Raw genomic sequence first — 22,121 nt, 5'->3', positions numbered from 1 at the left:
CTTCCTTGGCAGTGCCAGGCTCTGTTTGGTAGAATGAGTCCAAATTAACATGAATATTCATGAGCCCACCCCTCCCTCCCCTTTCCTAACAGCGCATCAACACTTGGTAGCAGCACATGGCAGGACAGCTGTTGCAGGCCAAAGCGGGCATCTGTGCACAGAGAGACAGAGATATGGACCGGGCGAGAGGAAGAGGTGTGGACATCTGTAGCCAGGGATTGACAAACACTTGGATGGATGAAGAAGAGAGGTGAGACGAGAAGGAAATAGAGAGGAAATTGGACTAGGACAAGGGAGCAGGATTATCTGAACAGATGACAGGGATGTGCTAGTGAGCAAGAGGAAGAGAGAAAGATCGCTGGAGGATTGGAGAAAGATGAAGCGGCCAGGAGTCGGTGGAATATGTTAATATCCATTCTTGCATTAAAAACTAGAAATTCAATTATAAAAGATGCTTTTATAGATAAAAACAGAATGGAAAAGTTTCTGCCATGATGATATTGATATACGGTTGCTAGGTCAAAAAAGTCCACCACCATGATCTTTTGGTCTCTAGATGTGGCTCAAGTCCCTTGTTTAATATAAATCTATGGGAGTTTTTCACCTGTCTTATCCAGATTTTGGGCATTTAGAAAAATAACAGCAAACCTCTCAACATTATGTGAGGAATATTCCCCACAATATAGTTTAATACTTAGGAAGTTAAGGTTTGTTCAGACCACTAACCCCAAGTATTCTCTAGTAAACTCTACTAATAAAAGTTCTTCAATGCTTCTTTAAGACCTTGAAGTGAAGAATCATTTTTAGTGACCGTATTCTCACAGAACCAAGTGGTGAAATGGAAAAAAAGCACGGTCTCAAGATGCCTTTTTAAAAAGTTGAGCTGACTTAAAACATGAGCTGTGTCATGTGAGAAATACAGCAAAAGACAAGGCATGAGCACAATGTCAAAGACAACCGTCTAGCACATATATACATGGAAAAACAATGGAAAAGTAGTGCAGTGAAATGCAAAAACAAAATGAAATTTAGTTTTTCATAATGTTTCTCTATATATCTCAGGTAGCGTAATAATGAGGATTATTAGTCTACTAGTCTCTAGGTTCAAGTCACTTGTTCAATATAAACCTGTGGAATTTTTTCTTCATCCATTTTATTATCTACCAAGTGAAAGTCTGGACAATAAAGAAAATAACAGCAAACCTCTTCACATGATTTAGAGGAATATGTCTTAAAGTTTAATACTCAGGGTTCAGATCACTAAGCCTATAAGTATTGTAAAGTCCACAAATAAATTCCTCAATCTTTAGCACCTTGAGGTGAAGAACCATTTTTAGAGGCCATTCACACAGAAAGTGTTTTTGCATTGAAAAACAAGATGCAAGCAGTGATGTGTTTTTAAAACTTGAACTTGTCCACTTGAGCGCCACATTTTTAGAATGCCATTTGAGTGTTAAACACTGTAAAAGACTCAATACATGAATGTAATGGTCAGACATGTACCAGATATACAAATAAATAAATAAATAAATATACACACATATACATATATATATATATATATACACACACTTTAAAAAACAATGGAAAAGTAGCGCAGTGAAATGCAAAATGTTCTTTGTGAACAGTCCCTGATTTGACTATAAAGTTTTTTGGAGGTTCAATAAGTTCTTGATGTTTCAGATCAGTCTGTTGATTTCTGGGTTCTTTAAATCACCAACACATGGATGATTTTCTATACAACTAGGGAATAATGGTTCTGTGGAACTCAAACTGGTTCTTCTATGACATCAGGCTGTAAAAGACTTTTTAGTTCCAATTGGAACTGAAACCAAACTTGCTCAATCTCCAGAAACTCCACACAAAGCCATTTCCTTTATAATCTCCCTTTCGCCTATGATTTTTGCCACCCTTCAACATTAAACTCCAGTGTGCTCTATGTTTTTCCTGAAAAGACTTAAGCTCTCCACCAGTCTTATTCCACACACACACGGGGCGTCTGGTTCTCGCTGCCCTACATAGGCAGTAGCACAGCAGGCAGTCTCTACGAAAGGCCCATGAGGTTTAAACTGTGTCAAATCCCCCGATAAGGCTCTGTATACAGAAGTCTCTGAAATCCCTCATCTGAGGATCCTCTGTGTTTAGGGGTTGTGCTTTACATCGCTTCCCATGATTAATTAGACTTAATTGAAAAGGGGAAAGTAGAACAAAAATGTAAATATTCTCAAATCCAACATGGGCAAAACAACAATGCAATATTTTGATAGATAAAAATAGATGCCGTTTTGAAGCAGAAAATTTAATTATTAATTAGGATATTGTTTTTAATAACCCCAATTTAATTTATACCTCATTACACTGTGGAAATTTGTAGTTGTGTCTTAAATTAAATTAAATTAGTTAACCAAATATAATTTAACATTAAATAATATTAATTAATAATACTCAATTTTATATTATCTGATTTTTGTCTCTCCAGGAAGGCCATATAATGTTGTGAAAGGATCGAATCAAGGGAAACTGTATGTTTTTGCTATTTCATACAACCAATAGTATAAAAGTGAACTTAAATGCGTACTAAATCAGAAAAATAGTCCAACCAGAGTGCATAGCAATTCAATTCAACACACAACAAACTCATTCACCAGCAGCTTTAAATGAACTTTATCCAAAGAAAATGCAAGCAGCAACATATCTAGATAGATAGATAGATAGATAGATAGATAGATAGATAGATAGATAGATAGATAGATAGATAGATAGAAAACTGATGTTTGATTGCAGTGTGGTGTAAAATGAATTTCAGGAAGTGGTAAAAAAAGTGGGAAACAGTGTGCTAAGCGAGTGAAAGAGAGCGAAAAGAAAGAGAGGGTGGTCATACCATCAGCCACGACCTGGCAGAGAAGTCATAACACAGCTGCCACCTGAACCCTGGGTCATGCTGCCTGTCCAGCGCCATTCCCGTGCCCTCCTGCCAGAAGAAATCCTCTTCCTGGGATGGCGGAAAAAATTAATAAATAAAAAGAAGAACGCAGAGCGAGCACCAATCAGGAGGAGCGTGCGGGCAGGATGCAGCCAGCATGCATGCCTGTGTTTGTGTGAGTATGTGTTAGTGAGAGGGAGAGAGGACTTTGACATAGAAAATGCCAGGAAGTGCAATCCGGGCAGCTGTAGCCATACGGATCAGCGCCAGCCACCCGCCTGCCATCAGCAGACACACTGACATACCGATCCTACACAGCCAACCAACACTGGGCTCTGAGTGTCAGCAGAGTGTTTGGGTGAACATACAGACAAATATTTACTTCAGAGACAGCGTTTACAGGAGCAACATGGTTCATGCTGGATGTGCGTTGACGTGCTAGTCAATCTACACACTTCCTACGCTTACCTGCCTCTTTTTTCATTTGAATTTACTTCGGTCAAATTCAATTGCCAATACTACAGTACAAACATATTGTGTTTGCTCATTTTTGCTGTCTGACACTGGTTCTTATGAGCGATCAAATGAGGCCTGTTGTTTCGCGATAACTGGAAGCCGATGTGTTTTTCAGATCATTTGGCTGGATACATCGTGATCCTATAATAATTTTAAGTATGTTTTACAGTTCAGCTACACTGAGAACTTGCCTGATACACATGATGTCTGAAGTGTAAAATGAGCATTCATTTGAATAAATTATTTTTTATATACATCTGGTTGTTATATAACACATTTTTATAAATAAAAAGACAAATTTGATTTAAAACTTAATACTTTAAGTACTAAGAAATATATATAAATTAAAAATACATAAAATGAATGTCACACTTCACCAAGGAGCAAGGAATCGATCTTTAATAGTCCATACAAGTAGGAGACACAGGGAACGACGTTTAAGAACCGACAAACACTAACTGAAAGGACTGGGGCTTATAAACACAGGGAAATCAGGGAGGAAGACGAGACACACCTGGAATCAAATTAACAATCAACATGAGGGGAAAAACCGGGTCACAGGGAACACATGGAGAGCAAAACACACACAAGACAGTCCACAATCCTGACAGTGATAAAGCGATATGTCCAAAAAGATTTATATATGATATATCCAAAATGGATATAAAACATTTTCAATTATATAAATCAAATGTAAAACATAAGAGACAAATAGATTTAATATTTCTATTATTTTAAATATATGAATGAAATGCAAAATATATATAATAATAAATAAAAATATTTTTAAATGTATTCAGTTATTTCAAATATATAAATAAATACAAAATAAAAGACAAAATGTATTTAATATTATTTCAACTACATAACATATAAATAAAAAATATAAAACATAAAAGACAAATTAATTTCATATTATTTCTGATATTTAAAATATATAAATGACAATTTTGTATAAAACAATAAAGATAAAATGCTAAGTTAAAATATGCAGTATAAATAAAATACAAAAACGATCATGTTTAATATTTAAAATATAAAGAAAATACAAATGTATTGATTAAATATTTTAACTTATTTCAATTATATATAAATAAAATACAAAATAATAAATATAAACTTCATTTAAAAGGTTTTTGATTATATAAAATATATAAATAGCATAGTTTTTAATAAATACTATAAAACTGTGGACCACTGTCATCTAAAAAATAAAAACAACATTGTTTGAGGTAATTATTAATTTACCATGATGAGAAAGCAATACCTACATGGTAATTATTTTGTCAGTAATGATGGTTACTATGGTAAATGCTCATGCTGCAGTCGCTAATGAAAAATGTAAAGAACAAGCAGGTGTCCTACAGTTTTTCTTTAGGTTAGGAGCAGCATGTCAATTCCCCCTTCTTCTTCTTATTTTTTTTAAATTAAGTAGCATTCCTCAGTTCAGACTAGTTCACTGAAATATTTGCGTGCTGATTATCTGATTATCCTCGTCCAGCCGCATCTAAACGGTGCAGTCATGCATGCATGTAATGTGTGAAAGTGAATAACAGAGCACATGCAGTCCTGGGAGCAGCAGCACTCTTTAGAGACGCACAAAGCTGTGATGAGGACCCTGCGTGTCAGATGAGGCACAATTATAAGTCTGCTTATGGTGTGATGGCTGCTAGCACAGGACTTGGCGTGGCTCCCTAATTTAAGGGAATTAAAACACGCTAAACAAGACTTCTTTGTGTGCGTGTGGGAGACTGTGTGATGCAGGACTGGCACTAAGCTGGCATGGCGTCAGAGAGAGAGAGAGAAGGGAAAGCATCACGTCTAGATAACCTTGGGTAACATGGAAATCACAGGAGAAGAGATGATATACTGCGACCGGCTTCAGTTGTGTTTGTTTGAATGCACATGGATGCACAGAAATACTGCGGCCTGTTATGGTCCATAAATGTACTTGTCTTGTACCCAACCAATCATGTTCAGAAGTTGAAAATATCATCTTATTAACACAATAAAATGTTTGTCTTAAAAATGATATGATCAAGTCAAATCAGAATATGATTTTCATTTCGTTAACTCGTCAAATGAATGTAAAATTTGAAGTTATACTCAATTATAACTACATTTTTTAAGTCAACATAATATGTGACCCTGGAGCACAAAAGCAGTCATAAGTAGCACAGGTATATTTGTAGCAATAGCCAACAATACACTGTATCGGTCAAAATGATCCTTTTATATGCCAAAAATAATTAGGATATTCATGTTCCATGAAGATATTTTGTAAATTTCCTACTGTAAATATATTAAAACGGAATTTTTGATAAGTAATATGCATTGCTAAGGACTTAATTTTGACAACTTTAATGGTGATTTTCTCAATATTTAGATTTTTTTGCACCCTCAGATTCCGGATATTCAAATAGCTGTATCTCGGCCTAATATTGTCCTATCCTAACAAACCATGCACCAATGTAAAGCTTATTTATTCAGGTGATGTATAAATCTCAATTTCACAATATTGATCCTTATGACTGCTTTTGTGCTCCAGGGTCACATTTAATTTAAGTTGAAACAACTGCAACAGCAACTGAACTTACAGTAAGTTTTTAAATGAAAGTAGGTGGATTTTAAAGTGTAATATAAGATACTGAAAACAAACCATGTACTAATCAAAAACAATATTTTTGTTGTTTTTCAGGCCTAAAAAGGGCATGTAAATCTTAATAAACATTTACATTCATGAATTTAACCAACACTTCTATGCAAAGTGCCTTAAAAATAAAATCTAAAAGTCACAGAAATGACCATTTCTAAAGTGAATTTGCATTTTTCTGTTAAAAATATTTCTAGCTCTAAACTTGGGATGATAATAGATAATGCTACATGTTCACTTGAAAAGCCTTAATTTATGAGCTTTTGGATCTTTTGAATTGGTTCTTTTTTTGTTCAATCAGCCGAAGTGGTTCATTCATTGGTGTCAGGGATTCATTAGCGATTCAGATTTATCAAACAATATGGGAATCCTGAACTAATGTTATGATGTGACTTATGGATCCCACTAAAAGGTTATGTTAGGTTAGGTTAGAAAGCTTTATTTATCCCTGTGAATGGGAAACTCATTTGCCACCATTTCAACAATACATTATAAACAATACAAAACTGTGTATCATTACATTCACAAATATCACAAGAAAACAATACAATATTTATAGGGCTTCATTACAAAACTTAACTGCAGCAAGGATAAAAGTTTCCAGTACCTTTGACCTCTGCAAGTTGATTGAGGGATTGCCAGGCAGTTTACAGCTAATGAGGATGTCAGCTTGAAGTCCATTTTCATATTTTTTAACCATCTTTTCAAATGTTCACAATATCAAACCAATTTTGTCATTCTAACATTTCAGAGTGACATAAACCTCGTAAAAATAATCAGAATTCATCAAATGCACTGCTGAAGTACAACGGAGGTACATGCTGTTGTTTTCCCACCAAAAATGCCACTTACTTGACAATGTCATTAAGGAACTGATTTAAAATTCCACTTGTGTCCACTTTTGTAATATTGTGATCTAATATGATGTCTATGTTTTTAAAACAAACAACATGACATTACTTCAATGTAAGTGTTACATGCCTTCCTCATCTAGGGTCAGGAAGGGGGTAACAAGGAAATTTGTAAACACAAATACAAAGAAATAAAACAAAACTCTTAACAGCCAACCAGGAACTCTTCTCTCCTGTTCCAGCACTCCACAAAAATCACACAGATTTTTGGTACACAAAAAGTAGTTTATTTGACAAGCTCAATTAAAGTACAAAAAGGGGAGCAAATAAAGCTTCGGGAGGGGACCAGGCCAAAATAACAAACATAAAAGCTCTAACTTAGGGAGAGTACTTTCTAAACTCACAAAACAAAGTGAAAAACAAAAGTCTTACCTTACTCCCTTTCTAACCAAAAACAGGAGAAAACATGAATTTGAAACAAAACGGCATCCACCTCCCTATTGCTCCAAAAATGACAATAAAAGCTTGAGCTTAAATTTAATTTACCTGAGGCACACAGAGCAACAACATCTCTTCAAAAGGTAAATAAGTTGTACACTAACAACCAGAAAGTCAACAGATCAACTATTAGTACACGATACTGTCAGGAACAGGAGAAAGCAGTCTCGGGAGGCGACAAAGGCAAGAAAAGCCCCCCCCCATCTTCACAGTGAGTCTCCAGCTTTATCCACAAGCTCTCCCTCCAGCAGCCAATCAAAGCTAGCCAGTAGTTGATGACAATTAGGACCAGCTGATCTTCATTAAGCTTTGCATGGAGTAGAGGGAAGAGAGAGAGCGAGAGCAAAAAAAACAACACCCTGCCAAAAATACAAACTATAACAGTAGCAATATCAAATTCTGCACAAATAAAAAAAATATATAAATAATTACGTCTTGGGACGTAACATCCCCATCACCAAATTTACAACCCAGGGATTGTAAATACTATCTTTACCGTGTACAGAAATGTACAGTAACACCTCAGTCACCATCAGAATCACAGGCTCTAGAGAGTGCATCCGCCACCACGTTCTCCGAACCCTTCTTGTGTTGAATGTCCAGGTTATATTCTTGCAGACAAAGTGACCAGCGCATCAAACGCTGATTGAGATTGCACAAGCGAGAGAGAAAATTAGAGGGTTGTGGTCAGTATAGACAACCAGAGGCATACAACTACCACCCACATAAACTTCAAAATGTTTGAGTGCCAACACGAGGGCGAGAGCCTCCTTCTCGATGGTACTGTAGTTTCGTTGACACTTGGAGAACTTCTTAGAGAAGTAACAGACTGGATGTTCAATTCCGGCACTGTCCTCCTGTAACAGGACTGCACCCGCTCCCACAGCACTTGCATCCACTTGTAACTTAAATGGAGAAGAAAAGTTAGGGGCTGAGAGAACTGGAGCATTGCAGAGAAGGTCTTTGGCAGCAAGAAAAGCACTCTCACATTGAGGACTCCAGACAAATTTCTTCAGAGAACTAAGCAGGTCAGTAAGGGGAGACACTACCATTGCAAAGTTTTTACAAAATCCACGGTAGTACCCTGCCATTCCTAAAAACCGGCATAACTGACGCTTGGTAATAGGAGTAGGAAAGTCAACAACAGCCGCCACTTTAGCTGTCACGGGCCTTACACAACCTTGACCCACCTTTTTCCCAAGGTAAGTTACTACAGCCTTAGCAAACTCACACTTTGCTAGATTAAGAGTTAACTTAGCATCATTCAGTCTGCTAAACACACTCTCTAAGCTACGGATGTGGTCCTCCCAATCAGCTGAATAGACCACAATGTCATCCAAGTAAGCTTCACAGTTGCTGAATCCTGACAAAACTTTCTGCATGAGCCTTTGGAATGTTGCTGGGGCATTTCGCATCCCAAAAGCCATACAAGTGTACTGGAGGAAGTTGTCAGGGGTGACAAATGCAGAGATTTCACACGCACGTGCAGTCAAAGGGACCTGCCAATAGCCCTTTAATAGATCTAACTTGGTGACAAACTTCGATGCACCAACCTTGTCCACGCAATCTTCCATTCGGGGTAAGGGAAAGGAATCCGGCTTTGTTACGTTGTTTACCTTTCGGTAGTCGGTACAGAAACGAAAGGTAGAATTGGGCTTTGGGACCAGCAAGCATGGAGAACTCCAGGGACTTTGGCTGGGTACAGCCAGTCCATTTTGAAGCATGTAGTCTACCTCAGTTTGCATGATCTCCCGTTTTGAAGGATTTACTCTGTATGGGTGCTGTTTGATAGGAACAGAGTTATTTACATCAATATCATGAGACATCATTGTTGTTCTTCCTGGAACATCAGAGAACAGTGTGGGATATTTTTGTAACAACTTTACAATATCCTCACGCTGCTTCTTAGACATGTAGGACAAATGAGAATCTATATTACCCAACATAGCGGAATTGTTTAGACGCACACCAGGAGTCTGAGGTTCAGCCAGCATCAAATTCTCATCAACAGGAACACAGACAGAGACCACTGGGACACAAGGTTTACATTCAGGTGCCGAGAGAAGAGTGGGTTTAGTTACTTCACGTGCAACATAGGGCTTTAACATGTTTACATGACATACCCTCCTTTTGCGTCCGTGATCGGGGGTACCCACAACATAATCTGTCTCAATCAGTTTCTGTTCAATAGTATAAGGCCCCGAAAACTTAGCCTGTAGAACGGAGCCAGGAATGGGAAGTAACACAAGAACAGACTCACCCAGCGATGTACTGCTCTTTTGTCAAAGACTGTGCCATGCAAAGATGAGTTTTTGCCAATTCGCAGGCTTTGTGCAGCCGTTCACAGAAAGAACTGACATATTCTAGAACAGAAATGGGTGCACCTTCCTTACCCATTAACTGCTCCTTTAACAACTTCAAGGGGCCACGAACAGTGTGAGCAAACACAAGCTCAGCAGGGCTAAACCCTAGTGACTCCTGAACAGACTCTCTCACAGCAAACATGAGCAACGGCAAGCCATCCACCCAGTCCTTTCCAGTCTCGATACAAAAGGTGCAGAGCAAAGTTTTTAAGGTTTGATGAAAGCGTTCAACTGCTCCCTGTGACTCAGGGTGGTATGCACTAGACATCTGATGTGTTATTCCCAACTCCTTAAACATCTGTCCAAAAACCTTTGAGGTGAAGTTTGACCCCTGGTCGGTTTGAATAATTCTGGGTAAACCAAATGTTGTGCAAAACTTTATGACTTCCTTCAGCACTACTTGTGCTTTCAATGTACGCAATGGTACAGCTTCAGGTTAACGAGTTGCAGTACACATTATTGTCAAAATATACTGGTGCCCATGTTTCGACTTAGGAAGAGGCCCTACACAATCCATCACCAGCCTCTCAAAAGGATCTCCAATGACAGGAATCGGCTGAAGAGGAGCTTTAGGAATGGTTTGATTTGGTTTTCCCACACGCTGGCAGATGTCACATGACCGGCAGAAACTAGAGACCGCAGATTTAACTCCAGGCCAGTAGAAATATTTAACTATCCGCTGAAATGTCTTTGTGACACCTAGATGTCCAGCAAGAATGTTTTCGTGTGCCAATTTCAAAACATGGGAACGATAACCGGAAGGCAAAACAATCTGATATACTGTTTGCCAGTCATCTCCCTCTGAAGATTTTGGCTGCCACTTGCGCATTAGAATCCCATTGTCCCAAAAGTATGCTACCTTTGCCAACAAAAGACCGCGACTGTCAACTGCAGCACCAACGCAGTTTACAAGTTTAGGGTCCGACTTCTGGGCAGCAGCCAAATGTTCCTTACCCAATATGGAAGGAAGTTCAGCTGGAAACTGGGAGTCACGATCAGGGTCCATTTCATTCTCAACAGCCAACTTGTACTCTACCGGATTAGGTTGCAGACTCAGGAAAGAATCAGCGAGATCCACAACATCTTGAAAGCTTCTTGCCTGGGACCGCGTAACAGCACAAGCTGGAAAAGCAAGTGGATACCTCGTAGAGATATCAGTGGAATCACAGACTACTGGCTTGGTTACGACTATTGGACTGGGAAAAACATTACCACCGGCAAGGTCATTTCCCAGTATTAGGCTGACATTGTCTACAGGTAACTTTTTACACACACCCAGTTGGACCAGGCCCGTAACAAGGTCAGACTTCAAATTGACAGTGTGTAACGGAACACTAACACAGCCCATCTCAATACCACGCACAAGGACATTTACGCCTGTATATGATGCATCAGAGAAGGGCAACACATCCTCCAGCACGAAGGATTGAGCTGACCCTGTATCGCTCAGAACCTGCACGCACTTAACTGCAGCGTCACCAGCTAGCGATACACAACCTGTCAGAAGAAAGGGACCATGCGACAACATGTCTGCAGCAAACAAATCAGGAACTGATTGTACAGACGCAACGCTTTTAGGTTTGGTATATTTGGCCTTCTGCTTCCAAGCCTTACAATCAGAGATCAAATGGCCAGGGTCGAGACAGTAAAAGCAAACCCTCCTTTCTGTGCTCTTTGAGACAGCCTTCTCTCCACCACTAGTCTTACCGACATTCCCTCTGAGGGCACCTTGAGCTATAGTCTCTGTAGCGAGGGAACATTTAGATTGACGCCCAGAGGAAAAGACAGTACGGTGGGTAAGTGCAAATTCATCAGCAAGCACCGCCGCATCAGAAAGTTGACACTTTTTGTTCATTTAAATAAACAACATTTTCCGGTACACAAGTTTTAAAATCTTCAAGCAAGACCAATTCTTGCAATTCTTCATAAGTGGTAACCTTACTAGCAAGACACCACTTTTAAAAAATATATTTTTTCTCTCTTGCGAATTCAATACAAGTTTGTTTGGCTTGCTTTAAACACGCCCTGAACTTTTGTCGATATGCCTCCGGCACCAACTCGTATGCTCTCAGCACGGCTGCTTTCACAGTGTCATAGTCCAACGATTCCACAACTGGCAAACCAGCACATACTTCTTGTGCTTTACCAACGAGGTTACACTGCAGCAGTAAAGCCCACATGTCTTTTGGCCAATTCAACTTTGTGGCAACACGCTCGAAAGCAATGAAATAAGAGTCTACCTCTGATTCGCGAAAGGGTGGTACTAATTTGACATATTTGCCAACATCTAATTCAGATTTAGATGCTATGCTATCACTAGAGGAAGGCGGTCTAGAACGAGGTGTAGGAATCGGGCGACTACGTAGAGTTTGCACTTCTAACTCAAGCTTGCGCAACTTAATGTCACGATCTGCTTGGATTTCAAGAGCTCTTAGTCGAAGCAGCTGTGTCTCATGTTCCTGTGTTTTTAATGCGAGATCAAGCTCTTTTAACTTCAGAGCTACCCGAGGATCTACTGAAGATACATCTTTACTGCTAGTTACGGAGCCTGAGTCAGCTTCTGTGCCAATGTCAGCTTCATCCTCCTGCTCTAGTATTTGTTCTGGGAAGATACCTGCCTCAACTAACTTGCTACACAATGCCTCTTTTATTGCTTGTTTACGTGCCCCTCTAGAAACTGTCATGTTATAAAAGTCAGCTATTAAAAGCAGATCTTTTTTTCGACAACAATTGAACTCCAAAGAAGGAGACAGAGTGAACTTTATCAAATCGAAATCCATAATTTCAATAATATAGAACTTCCTCGCCCACCAAAGTTTAAAGCAGCCAAACAAAAACTTATCTATACAACCAATATCGAGACAGCGGAGTTCAGTGAAGCAGTGGAATAATGAAATACAAAATGGGCGTTCGCATTCGCATAATTTTAACAGATGGACGAGCCCCCAATTGTTACATGCCTTCCTCATCTAGGGTCAGGAAGGGGGTAACAAGGAAATTTGTAAACACAAATACAAAGAAATAAAACAAAACTCTTAACAGCCAACCAGGAACTCCTCTCTCCTGTTCCAGCACTCCACAAAAATTACACAGATTTTTGGTAAACAAAAAGTCAAAATAACAAACATAAAAGCTCTAACTCAGGGAGAGTACTTTCTAAACTCACAAAACAAAGTGAAAAACAAACAACAAAAGTCTTACCTTACTCCCTTTCTAACCAAAAACAGGAGAAAACAAAACAGCATCCACCTCCCTACTGCTCCAAAAATGACAATAAAAGCTTGAGCTTAAATCTTAAATTTAATTTACCTGAGGCACACAGAGCAACAACATCTCTTCAAAGGTAAATAAGTTGTACACTAACAACCAGAAAGTCAACAGATCAACTATTAGTACACTGTAAAATGTAACTGATGATCTTACTAATAAAAGTAAGTGATTATAACTTATTTTGAATAAGTTTGTTGACTTTACTAAGTTTAACAAAGTAATGACAACTTTTGTGCACTGAAAGTGATTAAACTAAATAGGTGTAATTAAACTTTACTTACAATAATGAGTATTTTGAAATAAGTGGTTATACACAGTTCCACCAATAGGTAGCGTCGATTTGCGACAGTGCATCTGACGATGGGAGAACCACATGGAGAGGTGAGTCATCTCGTGTTTGTCATCTTTTTCAGTTGCTTAATATACAGTAATCGACCATGTAATAATCAGAGTAAGTAAAGTAGAGATACATTGCAAGATTGGATGTTATATTTTTTTATCAAATTGTTGGATTGTGCTGGATTGTGTTCATCGAAATGAGCAGTCTAACATTTGCTAATCACTGCATCTTTGGCTGCATTTTTTTAATCAAGTTTTTGTTTTGAATGGCCTCATTCTTGAAAATTCAGTTAATGTGTGAGTTGTTCATTCCGTTCTGATGTAAATTTTTTGGTTCATGAAAGTGATTTCTAAATGTTAGTAGGTTTTACACCTGCTTCCAAGCACATGTAAATTGTTCTTGAAACATACAATGTTTCTGTATTCTTTTAAGCAAACTGCATTTAGTTAAAATTGTGTGCAAAAATATTTTAACTCTCACATCCTACATTCACAACTACTGAACAAAAAAGGAGAGGTTAATATTGCCTGTGTGACTGCATTTGTATATTCAGTAATTGTTGATAGAACAAACTATATGCAAAACCAGATGCTGGTGTAATATATTAAACTGGATAATCCATATCAGCATCTCAGCTGAAAAACGCTGCACCACCAAAGTGCTGTCACAGTTTGCATATAGACAATTTATTGAAAGGGAGATAATGCTGAGTGAATGGCACACATATGCTATTTAATGATTGTGATTTGATAACAGACACATGTTTGATGGTCAAATCTGTGGTTTATAAATCATTTGTGAAATCCTGACGAGCGTTTTCATGAATGTCTGGTTTACGCACAGTTTTCCGTAAATTTATTCGTATATTTTCATGAAACTTTCAAGAATGAGGGCAAATGTGTGCAGTGCCTGACAAAAACATTACTGATTACTCTGATTCACTGATTTATATTTGAATGTTATTTTAGATGTATGATGATAATAATACATATTCTTTTACTTGCAGATCTTACTAGATGATGAGACATGCAATGGAAGTGTAAGTATTGTTTTTTTTCCTGTGAAAAGAGATCTCTCCTATTGAAGCATTATCGCATAAATCATGGAAGCTACTCTCGAACTTGTCCAATTCCATGCCTTCACACAGACTGTTTGTGTTCATTCAAGTCTTTTAATGCATTGAAGGTACATTTGACACGAAATCATTCCCAACATGTGGATGCACCACAAACAATTGGATCAAAAGAATCTCCTTTAATATTTCACTGTTCACTTTGTGAATTTAAGGAACCTTGTTCAGAATCTGAGTTCTTCACCCACTTGCGTCATCATCTAAAAAATAATGAAAAGGTTCAGTGTCCGTACAATGAGTGCAATTTTGAGAGCCAAGTTTATTCCACATTTAATGCTCACAAATGTAAAGCACACCAATTAAGTAGTCAGAGGGATTTAAAACCAACCATTGCAGTTGAAACTCAAAACGTAGCTGCAGATTTGCCTCAAGATGTTAGACAAAATACAGTGTCTCACCATGAGTCGGTGGATTCTATTGAATTTGACCAAGATGAACATGAAGAAGAGGACCAGACTCAAAACCTGGATGTTTTACAGAATCAGCTAGAACGTAATATAGGCTTGCTCTTTCTTAAGATGCAAACCATTTTGCATATATCTGATGCAGCAGTACAAGAAGTAGTTCAACAAATTAATCAGATCTTTCTTCTCTCAAAGCCCCTTTTGTGTAATGCCATACAACAGATTCTAGATAAACATGGGGTCAGTTACAGTGATTCTGTTTTAAAAGAGATTGTGAAAGCTGTCACAGGGAATAATCTGATCTTGAAAATGACCGATTCTGGTGAGTCACTCTCAACAGTGAGTAAGAGAGCATCATATTTTCAGAACGAATTTCCAGTTGTAATGCCGATAGAATATAAACTTGGGAAAGACTCACAATCATTTGCTTATGTGCCAGTTCTGAATATGTTACAGGTGCTTTTGAACCGAACTGATGTTCTTGAGAAAGTTCTTTCACCTGTTGACAATGCAGATGGGATCAGCTCTTACATAGACAGCACTAACTATCATGAAAATGATTTTTTGGTGACAGAGAAATTCCGGATTTTACTTACCCTATACACTGATGAATTTGAGATTGCCAATCCGCTTGGCACCTCAAAAAAGAAACACAAGATGTTTAGTGTGTATTGGGTTCTTGCTAATCTTCCATCTAAATACAGGTCTTCACTTCAGGCAATTCAGCTAGCACTCTTATGCAAAGCTAGTGCTGTAAAACAATATGGATATGAGAGAGTCCTTCACCCTCTTGTGCAAGACCTCAAAACTCTTGAGAAACATGGTGTCTATGTGGAGCAGTTAGGAGAATGTGTAAAGGGAACTGTTCTCAATGTTGCTGCTGATAATCTTGGTGCTCATTCCTTGGCAGGATTTCAAGAGAGCTTCGTTGTGGAACACCCTTGCCGCTTTTGCATGGTGAAAAGGAGTGAAATTCAACAGAAAGATGTACTGTCAGGAGGATTTGAACCCAGGACAAAGCAGAATCATGACAGGCAAGTTGAAGAAGTTTTAAAAGACCCAAATTTGACAAAACAGTATGGTGTAAAAGGCAGATGTGTTTTAAATGAGCTTGCCCATTTTCACTCTGTCACTGGTTTTCCACCTGACATCCTACATGATCTCTTGGAGGGTGTCATACCTGTTGAAATGGCACTCTGCCTCAATGCTTTAATTAACAAAAAGTACATCACCCTTGAGTATGTGAACAGGATGATCAAACAGTTTCCATACCAATTCATGGACAAGATCGATCAACCTCAGGTCATTCCAACTACGTTTGCCTCTAGAGGCACGATAGGTGGAAATGGCCATGAAAACTGGGCACTTTTAAGACTTCTCCCACTAATGATTGGCTTTGACATCCCAGAAAATGATGCAATATGGGAGATTTTAATGCTTTTGAAAGACATTCTAGAACTGGCGACATCCTTCAGATTCACTGATGACACTATTGATTTTCTTGCGGCTAAAATTTCAGAGCACAGAGGTTTGCTTTTGAAAGTATTCCCTGATTTTGTGCTTCGTCCTAAACCCCACTACACTGAACATTATTCGCAACTCATTAGGACATATGGGCCACTTAGAGATGCTTGGACCATGCGTTTTGAAGGCAAGCATAAGTTCTTCAAACAAATCATTCGTGAGACAAAAAATTTCAAAAACGTCCCACAAACTCTGGCTGTCCGACACCAAAGAATGGTGGCGTACCATGTGGACTCGTCATCCTTTTTTAAACCTTCTGTCCAGATGGACAAAGTGAGGTCTACGCTGATTTCATCTTTTCCTGAGAGTGTTCAGAACATACTTCAGCAGAATTTTCCTACCCAAAGCACTGTACTTCTCACATCTTCAGTGTGCATTGATGGCATCAAGTAAAGTCCTGATATGGTTCTGTCTGCTGGTGCAAGTTCATGTCTGCCTGATTTTAGGCAAATTGTAAAAATTGTCATCATCAACACCGATATTTTGTTTGTATGCAAAAAACAGACATCGTGGTACATTGAGCATCTGCGTTCTTACGAATTGTGCAGTCATGTACCAGACATGACTGTCACAAAGCTCTCTGATTTGAATGACATTTTTCCACTGGCATCCTACAAAATTCTGGGTAGGACTTTTGTTACAGCAAAACATTTCATCTTGTGTTAAATTAAGCTTTTAAAAGGATAGTCATTCTGAAAATGAAAATAGTCATTTATTCATGCGTTTCTTTTTTTTTTTTTTTTTTACCCTGTATGACTTTATTCTTCTGAACACAAAATAAGATATTTTTAAGAATGTTGGTAAACGCAGTTTCAGTTCCTATTGAGTTCCATCAGGAACCCAAAGTTGTTTGATTACCAGTGATCTTAAAAATATCTTTTGTTCAGCAGAATAAAGTCATACAGGTTTGAAAAAGGGTGAAATTAGTAAAAAAAAAGTATATATATATTTTTCCTTGAATTTCATTTGATTTCATTGATTTTTCTCATTTTTAGGTTCACAGGACACAATGGAGACAAAAACTATACTTAGAGTGGTAGTGAATGAAAATGATATAAGGAAAATCACGCTGCATAGGAAACCACAAACTTTGACTTCATTGATGGAACAGCTTGCGGAAAAGTTAGGTTTTCCATACAAGTTTTATCTTCAGTATGAAGATGCTGATTTTAACAATGCACTGGTTAACCTCACAGACATTGCAGATTTACCTGAAAGGCCCACCTTAAAGGTGATTGCTCTTGCAGCATCTCCTGCAGCATCTCCTACACCAAGTACAGCTGACACAGATATTGTGTCTTTGACCTCAGAAGAAGGTTTGTCTAATGTACGCCAAGCTCAGTGGCCAGAGACCTTTGAAATCCCAAATTTTCCTGTAGACATTGAGTACAGATTGCGCCAAGGAAATCTTCTCTTCATGAAAGACCAGACATATATGCACGCTCCTAGGGACATGAAGCATGAAATCCTTGAAAAACTTGCTGAGTCAACGTACAACTTCAAAGCATATCCCTCTGATGACGAATTCAATGATGTTGCATCTGCACTAGTCAAAAAACATCCATGCCTTATTGAGCCAGGTTCCTCGACCGGATGGAACGGTTGGAAGAACAGCCTCAAATTTAAAATGGGGAACTACAGAACGAAGCTACGCCGAGCTGGATGCACAGATGTTCTTATAAATGCAGGGAAAAGGGGAAGCCAAGATCCTGAGAGAAGTGTTAAAAGACCTAAACGATTTGAAATCAATTTTCTTCCCAATTGTCCTGCTAATGAGGATGACTGCAGCATGGAATCTAAACGCTTACAACTTGTGGAGGAAATGAAGAAAAGTCATCCAAGTTCCACCTTGATATCACGGCACATGGATTCCACTTTCTCCTTGAGAAAAAAAGAGATTGTAGAAAAGGAGCCTCCAGTAAAAGAGACTCTCCAAAGATGGCCATCACTTTTCACAGAAAGACAGGTAAGTTATAATTAAATTACACCATGATAACACAAAATATAAAGAACACTTAATTTACTTACCCTCATGCCATGCCAGATGTGAATTGCTTTTTTCCCACCAACATTTAAAAAAAAAAGTGTTTAGAAAACTAGTCCATCTCAGTCCATTTATTGCAAGCGAAGAGGTGCTACAATGTGAAAGCTCAAAAGCACAAACAGATATTGTTACTTCAATCCATACAACTCTATATGAACTCAGGGATGGGTTATTTTTATATTATAAATTTAGTTATTTGGATTTATCTGAAGGTAGTCATGTGAATCTAGGACAGCATGAGCGTGAGTAAATTAAACAATTTTCAAGTATCCTTTTAAAAGAGTAACAAAAAGCCTAATATACTTTTGTTTCCTTTTACAGATCAATTCAGAGTTTAATCGAATTACAAGCAAAAACCTCAAGCAAGAATTTTTCTCTGCACTCGATAAACATGCTTCACGATTTCTAGACATTTTTGAGAGCAAGAAAGGGGCTGTTGGAAAAAGACTCTCTGAATTTCTTCAGCAAATCAAACCTGTGGTAAGCTTATCACTTTTCTTTCTTAAACTAAATTGTTACTGTCTTATTAACTAATTTCATAATTAATTTTATGTTATACATACACTATAAAATGTAATTGTATCTTTTTTTTTTCCAGAGCACTGACATCACTACAAAGCGCACAGCAGTTCTTCGTGGCCTTCCACTCATTCTTGGAGAAGAAGCCTCTAACTTTTTTACAACAGCACTGGTAAGTACCTTTATTATAACCCCCACACAAACATCACATATCGGCATTCGATTATGTTTAAGGCAACTCCTTAATTTGGACCAGATAAGTAAATTCTGCTTTTGTTTCACATTTCTTAATCAAGCCCTTGTACTGTTCATTTTGTCAAATTTTTACAATGTACTTTAACAACAGTTTTTATTAGTTGTACGTAGAACATGGCCCAAGAGATGGTCCTGATTCTTTAGGTGACATATATACTTTTGTGAGATTTCCCATTTATAATGTAACAAGAATTGTAATATTGCTGTTCCTTTTTTTTTTAATTAGGACTGTGAATGTGACACACCCCAGATTTCCATTGGGATACTGACTGTGATACCAGAAGATAACCAGGATTCCCCACAAGCACTGCATTTGGAGGCTTCAAACACTGCAATCATCTTGGAAGGAATCATCGTGATGGATGATCTTGAAAATCTTCCAGATGCCATGTGTCTACTTTTTGGGCTGATATATGCACTGAATTTGGAGTACCCTCCACAGCTCAAGAACACCTTTGATTTTATTCAGAGAGTTTTTCTCTCTCTTGGACACAAATCTCTGAAACCAAAACTACAGTCACTTAACAACCTGCTGCTGATGTAAGTTGAGTCTGTTTGAGATTGTTTAAAGGGATAGTTCAATCCCTTTAATATTTTGGTTGCACAGAAGTTTAATTAAACTTTTCAACTGTTACCTGTCAAACTTTGTTGAAAATGTTTTTAAACATTAAAGAATGTTTAAAAAATGTTCTTAAGTTTTAGAGCAATGGTATTGCTAAAGGTTTTTTTTTATTGTAAGCACTGTTAAGACTTAAGCTAGTGTTGATTATTTTAAAAGGTCACCTGTTCAGTTTCAGGTCAAAGATTGTCAAGCAGTCAGGATCCTTTTTTTTAGCTGCACTTAAACTGCACTTTTTTTAGTTGCTTTAGGAGATTAACATGAGTAACAATGTGTTTTTTGTTTATCAAAAATTGTTAATGCTACATTCAAAAAACTGTTGACAGAGTTGGGTCATCTGACTTTGTTTGGTACGCTGTAGTACCTGAAGAGATTTAATATATAATAAACTGTTAAACTCAAGTTCAGTTGTTGCTTTTTGTCTTAACTTATTGTTTTTAGTTTAGCTTACTTGGGATTTTTAAGGCAATCGGTTTCCTAATATTTTCCTAGTAATGTGAACACTAATAGAAAGTTAACTGAAATAATGATTTTAAGTCAACAGTACTTAAGTATACTTGATTAACAAGTTGTCTCTACAAATTGTGTTAAGTTATGCCAACTAAACATTAATACTCTACTTTACTTGGAAATTTTAAGGCAATCGGTTTCCTCACTTTTTCTAAGTAAAGTCAACTTATTACATTTTACAGTGTACATGATACTGTCTGGAACAGGAGAAAGCAGTCTCGGGAGGCGACGAAGGCAAGAAAAGCCCCCCCCCCATCTTCACAGTGAGTCTCCAGCTTTATCCACAAGCTCTCCCTCCAGCAGCCAATCAAAGCTAGCCAGTAGTTGATGACAATTAGGACCAGCTGATCTTCATTAAGCTTTGCATGGAGTAGAGGGAAGAGAGAGAGAGAGAGCAAAAAAAACAACACCCTGCCAAAAATACAAACTATAACAGTAGCAATATCAAATTCTGCACAAATAAAAAATATATAAATAATTGGTAATGTAACATAAGTGTTATTGTAGATCATTTGTGTTATAAGCGGTAACCATAATCGCTTAAGGATTGGGTTTGGATGGTCATTATCACTATAAAATTAGGTTTACATATTGCGAATACAATATTTGTTTGTTTTAAACATCAATGTAAAATTTTATCACAACAATTTGATTTGTCAAAATCCATTAGGGGGTAAGTAAATGTAACAAATCATGTAAAAATTACTCATCTTTTAACTGAAAATTAAACAACATTTTATCAAACTTTGATTATTCCATTCATATTTTAAACAAGAGAGAAGATATTGATCTACATTTGATAAATATCACCTGTCAACTTCAGCGAGTGAAGAACAAACTTACACTCATGTATGACATGTATTTTTTTATGTTAAGCCACTATTTTCACCTGCTTTTTGCAAATTTGTAACAAAAATATTTGATCCTGATCCCAGATCCTGTTGTAAATAATAGTGAGAAATCACTTTTTAGATGTTGTTCCATTATTACCCCTTAGCAGATTTTGACTCATTTCTGTGTAAACAGATAAAAAAAAAAAAAAAAATGCTAAATCTTATGCATCTATGTAAAATATTTAAATATTACCTTCATTTTATCCATCAGAGATTGATTGTATTTGAAAAAGTGTTTGGAAGGCTTGTAAAATAAGACTTGGGTGTTGTTTCTTGCAAAGGTTTCACGGTAGAGTGAGTATTTAATAAAAGAATACAAAGACAAACAATACAACTGGACTAATGTGCAATGATGAATCTTTCATGATGAGACCAGAAACGTACATTAAGAAAATAAATGTTTGGTTCTTTGGCTCCAAAAGAAAATTTGAGTTACGTGAGACAAACCTCAACAGATCGCACCCCTAAATTTACCTAAATAGGACTTGTTCTTAAAAAAAGCAGTAAAGTCAGCGTATAATTCACACTGTTTCTGGGCAATTTGTACATAGAAACTGTAAACACTAGACTTTGCGTTTCTCTCTGCTCTCTCTGGGCAACGTGGGTTAAAAAAAAAAAAAAAGTTACCATGGCATTTGTTTGGCACACCAGCGCCTGCGCCGTGCCCAGGACAGGAGGGTTACCATGGCATCAGCAGGCGCCTCATAAAGCAAATGATTGCTGGGGGGTTTGTGTGAGCATGTTTTCTGCATGGCTCTGTCGCCCCAAATACCTAAATGTTATGCCAGCATCCTTTAAATACTAAAG

General features: G+C 37.5%; 2 protein-coding genes across 2 annotated transcripts in view; one reads left to right on the top strand and one right to left on the bottom strand.

Annotated features, from left to right (window-relative positions):
• nfixb (nuclear factor I/Xb) overlaps window positions 1–22,121 on the bottom strand; it is a 210,890-nt gene that overhangs the window by 159,896 nt on the left and 28,873 nt on the right. The window contains exon 3 of the mRNA XM_079397981.1: window positions 2,882–2,992. Coding sequence (XP_079254107.1) covers window positions 2,882–2,959 — 78 coding nt within the window. The 5' untranslated portion in view covers window positions 2,960–2,992. The remainder of the gene's footprint in view (window positions 1–2,881; window positions 2,993–22,121) is intronic.
• On the top strand, window positions 13,403–20,312 carry LOC306860166 (sterile alpha motif domain-containing protein 3-like). Its single transcript, XM_079401726.1, has 7 exons — window positions 13,403–13,455; window positions 14,421–14,453; window positions 15,861–15,984; window positions 17,470–18,440; window positions 18,840–18,998; window positions 19,117–19,209; window positions 19,519–20,312. The coding sequence occupies exons 3-7, from the start codon at window positions 15,936–15,938 to the stop codon at window positions 19,834–19,836; spliced, it is 1,590 nt and encodes a 529-aa protein (XP_079257852.1). The 5' UTR covers window positions 13,403–13,455; window positions 14,421–14,453; window positions 15,861–15,935; the 3' UTR covers window positions 19,837–20,312.

The sequence above is a fragment of the Barbus barbus genome (assembly GCF_936440315.1).
Source record: "Barbus barbus genome assembly, chromosome: 3".
In the NCBI taxonomy this organism is placed as follows: Eukaryota; Metazoa; Chordata; class Actinopteri; order Cypriniformes; family Cyprinidae; genus Barbus; species Barbus barbus.
This window is presented reverse-complemented; position numbering and strand designations above follow the sequence as displayed.